This window comes from Ranitomeya imitator, chromosome 5, assembly GCF_032444005.1.
Source record: "Ranitomeya imitator isolate aRanImi1 chromosome 5, aRanImi1.pri, whole genome shotgun sequence".
Lineage (NCBI taxonomy): Eukaryota > Metazoa > Chordata > Amphibia > Anura > Dendrobatidae > Ranitomeya > Ranitomeya imitator.
Window position 1 is genome coordinate 539,852,208 of NC_091286.1, and position 8,536 is coordinate 539,860,743.

The 8,536-nt window shown below is 45.8% G+C and overlaps 1 protein-coding gene across 1 annotated transcript; it reads left to right on the forward strand.

Annotated features, from left to right (window-relative positions):
- The first annotated feature begins 1,009 nt into the window (after positions 1 to 1,009).
- Positions 1,010 to 2,464, forward strand: LOC138680864 (uncharacterized). The gene is made up of 2 exons (XM_069768085.1): positions 1,010 to 1,264; positions 1,407 to 2,464. The coding sequence occupies exons 1-2, from the start codon at positions 1,149 to 1,151 to the stop codon at positions 2,290 to 2,292; spliced, it is 1,002 nt and encodes a 333-aa protein (XP_069624186.1). The 5' UTR covers positions 1,010 to 1,148; the 3' UTR covers positions 2,293 to 2,464.
- Positions 2,465 to 8,536: the final 6,072 nt, after the last annotated feature.

An 8,536-nucleotide genomic window follows, 5' to 3' on the forward strand; every position in this document is an offset into this window, starting at 1 on the left:
GAGCGCTATTCTGCAATCATGGCTGTAAAATAAAGGTACTCAGTAAGAAGTCCTATTACAATCAGAAAAGGAAAGAAGCATATCTCCATCTTGTTCACAGTAGCCAAGGAAAATGATGAATACCTTAGGTAACTCATTCCGTGCAAAATCAATCTTTCACTGTCAATGCTAAATGAACTCATTTGCTCTCAAATCTGCTTAGTCAGTTTGGAAGTATACTCAATTCAACCATATTAGCAAATCCTTTAATCTTGACTAGTCCACTGAGTATGAAATCTGGAAATGTGTTAATATGACTGGACATATCAAGTAGGATAAGAAATTATTCTTTTAATTACCGTCCAATCAAGTTATATTTCCTTTTCTTACTGAACTATTGACCGTTTTATACATTATGGGGTGTGTGCTGAGATAACTCATTATCTTGTATGGTATTGAATTTGCAAACAATTACCTACAAGCTTACAGATGCAGAAATGTCATATTTATAGCATATTTAGTTATTGTTATCATATTATGCAATTACAGGTTAGAATTATCCTGCGTTCTACATTTAAAGTGACATTACACTACAATAATTATATTAGGCTGGTTTCACACTTGCGTTTTTGAACGCATGCGTTTTTAAAAAAAACGCATGGTACAAAAACACATGTAAACGCGTGTAAACGCTGCGTTTTTTCTGACGCACGCGTTTAACGCGTGCGTCAAAAAAACGCAGCGTTTACACGCGTTTACATGCGTTTTTGCATGCGTTTGCGTTTTTTTGGGGATTTAAAAAAAAAAAATAAAAAATAAAAAAAAAGGTTACCAGACACAACCAATGGGAATAGAGAGGGCGTACATGATTGGCAATCAATATATAGACCCTAGGGGAACAGAAATTTTCAGAGCTTGCTACTGTTTCCGGTGTCATGATGGATCTTTCAATGGCGAACTTTTATTTCAAACTTGAGTTCAGCTTCAAGATTTTCCTTGCCTGTGTTTTTGCTTGGGAGCAAGACCGAAACCGCCAAAGATGGAGAAGGAGACAGCGTCGGCGTTTTTGGAGGCACCCCATCATTGAAGTGCGTGAGACCCGTGGAGCATATCACACGCTCTATGCGGAGCTGAATGCCAACCCGGAGAAATTCCAGGATTACACCAGAATGTCTCAGGATTCTTTCCGGGATTTACTGTCTCGTGTAGAAGGTTCCATACGGCGACAGGACACACGGCTCCGTAGAGCAATTCCACCCGAGGAACGTCTGTTAGTGACATTACGGTACGTTCCAAAACTAAACCAATGACAGTCCAAATTTTTGGTTATGACATGTATTTTGGGTTGTTTATTTTTTACCTTTTTCTTATTTAAAAACACCATTAAGAGCAGATTTTAATTTTTTTTTTGTTTCCTTTTCTTCTAGATTTCTGGCCACAGGAGAGAGTTTATCTTCCCTGCACTTCCAATACCGCCTTGGAATCTCAACCCTGTCCGGAATTGTTGTGGACACCTGTCGTGCGTTATGGAATGTACTCCGTGAGGAGTTTATACCCGTACCCACCGTGGACATGTGGCGGGAAATATCAAAAACATTTTTGAACGTGTGTGATTTTCCAAACTGTTTAGGGGCGGTGGACGGGAAGCACATCCGCATTGTTAAACCTGCCAGAACCGGATCTGAGTTTTTTAATTATAAAAAATATTTTTCGGTAGTGCTCATGGCAATAGCGGATGCGGAGTGTCGCTTCATCGCCGTGGACATTGGAGCTTTTGGCCGTGGCAATGATTCCCAGACATTCAAGAGCTCGGATATGGGCCGTCGGGTATATGGCAACAATTTTAATTTTCCCCCTCCACAGCCTCTCCCCAACACTCAAGGCCCACCGCTGCCATTTGTTATGGTTGGGGATGAGGCCTTCCAGATGTGTGAAAATCTCCTGAAGCCCTATTCTAGTAGGGACTTGGACCACACACGCAGAATATACAACTACAGACTGACCAGGGCCAGAAGAACCGTAGAGTGCAGCTTTGGCATTCTGGTTGCTAAATGGCGCATTCTTGCAACAGCCATCAATCTAAAAGTGGAAACTGTGGACGAGGTGGTCAAAGCCTGTGTGGTTCTACACAATTATATAATGGCTAAGGAGCGACCCCACATTGAACTTGATGAACCAGTTTCACACCCATTGCCAGATTTTCAGCATCACCCGATGCGGTCAACTGCAGCCGTTGGTCTTATGCGGGACCAATTTGCGGCCTATTTTGTGTCCGATATTGGACGGGTTTCATGGCAGGACAATGTTGTTTAAATGTCCTGTTGTATGTTAATGTTTACCAATTATTAAATACTGATACAAATTTTTCTAATTAATAAACTTTTTTGTGTTCACCAGGTCTCCTGTCTTTTTCCTCTCTAAAAAAAGTTTGAACAAAGATGGGCAGTAGATATGTATATCATAATTTGTAATCCAAAACCAGGAGTGGGTGATAGTTGATGAGGTAATAATTAGATTTTTTTAATCATAGTTGACCTCTGTTGCACTCCCTATTTTGGTTTACAAAGAATGATATAAACACGCATACTTATAATAATGTAACCAGATTTAAATTTATTTATTGGTAATCTTCTTGACGTCATTGCGTCAAGACTGGCACGCTCTCTATACCCGTCAAGTCAAGTGTAAGAAATAATGAATTCATGATGAACATATACATGATCATGAATTCAAAATTTCTTACACCTGCCCAGGTGAGGATAGATAGTTAGCGTGTGCCAACCATTGTCCCATCAGTTTGACAAAAATTGTCACATAATGCGCTATATAGAATATGGTGAATATACAAGTCAGTAATCAACTAAACAGGTCAGGTGTCTATTTTGACATCTGACCGGTTCAGTTGAGTTCTGAACTTGATTGCCACCATTTTCTCTTTGGACAGTGACACTACACTAGTTAAAAATTAAAAATAAGAGTATGGAAATAACTGCTATTTTTTTGGCCAACTCATATCTGTATACTAAAGAAACACATATAGATAGTATTTTATACTACTGGAGATATGTGTAGGCCAAAAGAATAAGTGTGTGACGAACTTTATTGGTGTGTATTGAGAGCGGTGAAAGACACAATAAACCAAACATAATTGTTGCAAATAATCTTTTTTTTTTATTGAGGAAAAACAACAATTTATTTTTTGGTACCGCGCCGGGTTGAACCACGCCGGCTTGGGGTTGAGTGACGTAACTGGGGGGTATTCAGAACTGAAGCCTGGCTCACCGTGGAGGAGGCAGAGGTGGCAGGAGAATGGGCAAGAAAACTTGAAGGGTCTGGAAGTTCGGGGATGGGGCTTAAAACATGAGGGGCTTGAGACACACTGGAAGGTTGAGACACATCGGTAGGTGATGGGGGAGGAATAATCAAAGTTTTTTGTTTTTTATGAGTTTTGCCAGTTTTACGTTGGGTTTTCCGGGTTGGGGGAAGTCTTCTGGGGCTAGGTTGTAAAGTGTAGGCGGGAGACACGTCAGGACCCGGCTCCACAATTAAATAGTCAGTCTCCATTGTGGAGCGCTCGGCAATGTCAGAGTCCAATGGGGGAAAAGATAAAGTTCCGCCTGGGTCCTGGTGCCTCGTTGGGGGGGGGAAACAAAAACCCTCCCAGGATCCTGGTGCCTCGTTGGGGGGGGGAACATAACACCCTCCCAGGTTCCTGGTGCATCGTTGGGGGGGGAACATAAAGCCATGGATGGGTCCTGCTGCATCGGGGTGGGCTGCATCGGGGTGGGTCCTGTCCGGAAAGGTATGGCTTGGTCGTGCTGCATCATGGGGGGCCCGGTGCGATATGCCATGGATGGGTCCTGCTGCATCGGGGGGTGTCCTGCCCGGAAAGCAATGCCTCGGTCCTGCTGCATCGGGGTGGGTCCGGTCCGATATGCCAGGCCTCGGTCCTGCTGCATCGGGGGTGGGCCGGTCCGATATTGCATGGATGGGTCCTGCTGCATCGGGAGGGTGCCGGGCCGATAAGCCACGCCAGGGTCCTGCGTCATCGTGGTGTGAGCGGAGGAGGTCCAAGCCGGAGCAGCGGTCGTCACGGTGGTGGCGGTGGGATGTCCAACAGCACTCGTCATCGTGTTGGCGCTGTAGTGGAGTACACCTGTAGAAGGAATAGAGGTGGCCGTGCAGTGGTATGCAGCAGAGGTAGGAATAGTGTTTACTTGTGACAGTGATGGCACAGTTGGATATGCCGCCACATTACGACTCTGACTCTGCTACATAGCCTGCACAAAAGCAACATTGCAGGCCTGCATCACACTCAGCTGGAGATCAGGGCTAAGGTGTTCCGACATGCCCTGTTCGATTTGATTAAAAAAATGATGAGCTGGCTTCTGGAGGTCGGCTTTCACTTGATCAACGCTTTTGGCGACATCCTGGATGCGGCACTCTAACAGCTTATGGGACACATCCATTCTGTCACCTAAAGCCTTGATAGCTTCGTGTAAAACCGAGCTCAAGTGCAAAAACTCGGGCATGAGGGACCTATCCGAAGCCCTCTGTCACTGCCGGGATGAGCCCGCAAAAATGGGTGCAGCGAAAGAGGACTGCGAAAGGGGAAGACCTGATGGGCCAGCCCCCTGATGGCCCTGAGTGTGGAAGACCCACCTGGTGCTGCGCTGCTGGATGGCTGGGACGGGTCCGTGGCTGCCGGCTGAAGGACCGCTCCAGAACCTGTGGCGACAGTCGTGCAGTGTGTGCTGTGAAAAAAGAAAACAGAAAATTAATACCAAACTATAACAAGACGGTACATCCTGTGGAATTAAAAATGACAGATTATGTCTATGCAATACAACCGGAGGCATGTGAGAAATACTTACGTTCTCATGAGAAGGACCGGTCTCAGGAAGGCCAACACACGGTGGTATTTGTAGAGCCGGTGCCTTGCTCCGGAACCACTAGCTGCACTCTTCTCTGCACGCAGGTCCTTGTTGAAGCGGTCCTTCATGGAACGCCAACGTGTCCTTACTTTGTCCACTGTGAAATAACAATAAAATATAATGGTCAGAATAAGGACTTTTGGCCGTGCTCTCGTGACTGTGTGTGATGACAGAAACTACGAAAAGTTTCTTTCATCACACACAGTCAAGAGAGCATGGCCAAGGTCTGTTGCTTCACACTACCGTGCAATACTTACCAAATGCATTACGGACCCGTGGCGGGGAATTCTCCCAGCCATCCCACAACGCTTGGGCCACCTCACTTCACAAACGACGGAGAACACTATTGACGGCGTGCTGTTGATCCCGGCTGTCCCACAACGGGACTCGCTCCTGGACCAGACTGATCAGCAGGTCATTATCAATCCGGTCGTCGTCCCGTTGTGAAACCTAAAATTAAAAGAAAATCATTTAAGTTTGCTCAACCACATTTGGAAAAAATAAGACACGAAGATGAGAAAGGGCAGGAATATGAAAGACAACTTTCAGAAAAGGATGATACAAGAAAAATGTAAAGAAAAACAAGGGTACAGAAAAGGAAAGAATATTACAATAAGGACAGTCTGCCTGGTATACATACCCGCTGCCGTCTTCCACCTGGACCTTGACTCCGCTGCTCAGTACCTCTCTGTCCCTCAGTTGAAGTGCTCTATAACATTAAAAAAAAAAATTGCCTCATGTGTCGATGTGACAGTCAATACTTACCAAGCTGACGGACAAAAAAATTACCTCGCTCACGTGATCCACTTCTGATTGCCGTGGCTGGAACTCCTCATCAGACGAAGAAACCGGAGAAGACATTCTGATGCGTGTTGAAAGAAAAAAATTGAAGAAATTAGGACATGTAGATCCAAAAAATTGAAAATGAATGCATTGGCTAGGATATACTCACATTGCTCTGTGTCTTGTCCAACAATGCGTCCGGGCAGGGTGCTGTCTTCTTTGGAGTCTGATGAGAAGTGACCAGAAACTTCCCCCAACCTTCCTTTTATAACCCTGCTGCTATGGGGGAGGCTTATCAGTGTCTAGACATCCTTATCTACAGTTAATTCAATGGTGCCAAAAAAAACGCATGCGTCAAAAAAACGCATGCAAACGCATGTCCAAAAAAACGCATGCGTCCCCATTGACTCCAATGCATTTTTTGTAAAAAAAAAAAACGCATGTAAACGCATGCGTTTTTTTGGGGAAAAAAAACGCCCCTCAAAATACTGCAAGTTGCATTTTAGAAAATGAACGCATGCAGTAAAAAAACGCATGCGTTCACAAACGCGTGCAAACGCGTACACCAAAAAACGCATGCGTTTTCAATGTTAAATATAGGGAAAAAAAACGCATGAGTTTTTTTGGTAAAAAACGCTGCAGACAAAAACGCAAGTGTGAAACCACCCTTAGTGAGGTTTAGTTTTTTTTACTTTAGACACCCTTAAACTAGTACAAAATTGTTGAAATTCTGTGTAGTTGAACTTATTTTGTATTAAATTTTGTTTGTGGAATCAAAAAAATTGTGGAGGCTCATTTTTGGGGTCCACAATTATCTATAGAGTCTGGCACACTCATGTAGACTGATTTTAAAGGTAACCTGTCACCAGGTTTTTCCCATATAACCTACAGCCACCACCTTTTAGCCCCATGTGACAGCATTCTAAAATGCTTTATATATGACTCCAATTCTCCCTGTAACGCAAAAAAAAGGACCTATCATTATACTCCTCAATGGGGCTGTCCGGTCCAGTCTTCATCCGGCGCCTCCTCTCTTCTTATGCTTATAGTTATCTTTCTCTGCTTTGTGTAGATGATGCATCCTATGCCATCTACACAGTATCCTCCACCACTCTCCTACACAGGCAGAGGTCAGAGCAATGTACTGTAATGCGCATGCACCGCACTCTTTGGCCTTTCCCATGCGCAGTATTTTGCTCTACCCTTAGACCAGACTGCCCTATAGGTGAGTATAATAAATCTTTTTTGGCCTTACAGGGAACATTGAAGTAATTTCTAAAGCATTTTAGAATGCTTTCACATGGGGCAGTAAGGTGCTGGCTGTAGGTTATATGGGAAAAGCCTGGTGACAGGTTGTTAGGACTGGCGGAATGCACCAAGTATAAGATGAAATAATATTAGGTGCGTTCGCAGTCCGGGATCCACCGTGCAGGTGAAAACCTGCTGCTAGTAAATGGCAGCGCTATATGGTGGTGGAAGCGAACCCTGTTAAGCCACAGGACCGCAATACCGCACTAAAGAGCGCAAGCTAAGAGTCACCGAACTCAGTCCCAAGACTCGGGGTTGAAGTCCGTTCAGACTAATTGCGCACAACACCGCAACTGGGTGTATTAGGTAACTAAATTGAAATAGTTTTAGAGCACCGAAGTGCGAACTGTGCCGTGCTGGCAGACACCACCAAGCAACCGGACGTGGGTTAGGAAGCGCACTACTGGCACGTGACACCGCACTGGAGGTCACAGCAATGGACGCTGATTCGTGTGTAGCACGTTGTGAGGATAGTCGGGCGCTAGATAGCAGCTATACACCTTACGCGAGCAGTCATTCAATAGGGTGGGTTATTTAAAGGACGACTTGCACTCATCAACATACACACGTATACAATTGTACACAAGCGTATGGCCGTGCGGTCATGCGAAGCTTATATAGCTGCAGTACGTATAGGACCTTCCAAAAAAGGACCAATGGGAAGCTGCCACAGAAGTTTAGCACCTTCAGGACCTTTCAGGAGGACCAATGGGAACTGCTGCAGCATCTGAGCATGTGACCCTCGATCTCCAACGGCAGATCTCACCCTGGGCATGCTCAGAAGGGAAAAAGCAGGACTTAGTCCCAAAAGCGTCCGCTCGCCGCTGCCCAGCACTTGCTCCAATGGCAAAAGCTGGAAAAGCAACAGCAAGCCTAAGCACAGAGTGAGACTGAGCCAGACCCAAGGACTGACATCTCCGTTGAGCAGGTTCCACTGCGACAGGAAAAGAATGGGAGACCGCAGCAGAAACGGCCCAAGATTCCCCCTGTGCAGAAGCGGGAACTCGACTGCTAACACAGGTTACCTTTAACCCCTTTAACCCAGCCTATTATGACCTTAATTACCGTATATACTCGAGTATAAGCCGAGATTTTCAGCCCAAATTTTTGGGCTGAAAGTGCCCCTCTCGGCTTATACTCGAGTCACGGTAGCGGTGGGGTCGGCGGGTGAGGGGGAGAGAGCACTGAGGTATACTTACCTAGTCCCATCGATCCTGGCGCTCCCCCTGCCGTCCCACGGTCTTCTGTGCTGTAGCTTCTTCCCCTCTTCAGCGGTCACGTGGGACCGCTCATTAGAGAAATGAATAGGCGGCTCCACCTCCCATAGGGGTGGAGCCGCCTATTCATTTCTCTAATCAGCGGTGCCGGTGACCGCTGATAGAGGAAGAGGCTGCAGCACAGAAGACCATGGGACAGGCGGGGAGCGCCAGGATCGCTGGGACTAGGTAAGTATGTCATATTCACCTGTCCACGTTCCAGCTGCCGGGTGCCGCTCCATCTTCCCGGCGTCTCTGCACTGACTGTGCAGGTCA

Bases quoted from the DNA above. Each gene is read 5' to 3' on its own strand.
- LOC138680864 (XM_069768085.1), top strand. From the start codon at position 1,149: ATGTCTCAGGATTCTTTCCGGGATTTACTGTCTCGTGTAGAAGGTTCC. The intron at 1,265-1,406 runs GTACGTTCCAAA...CTTTTCTTCTAG, and splicing joins CGTCTGTTAGTGACATTACG to ATTTCTGGCCACAGGAGAGA.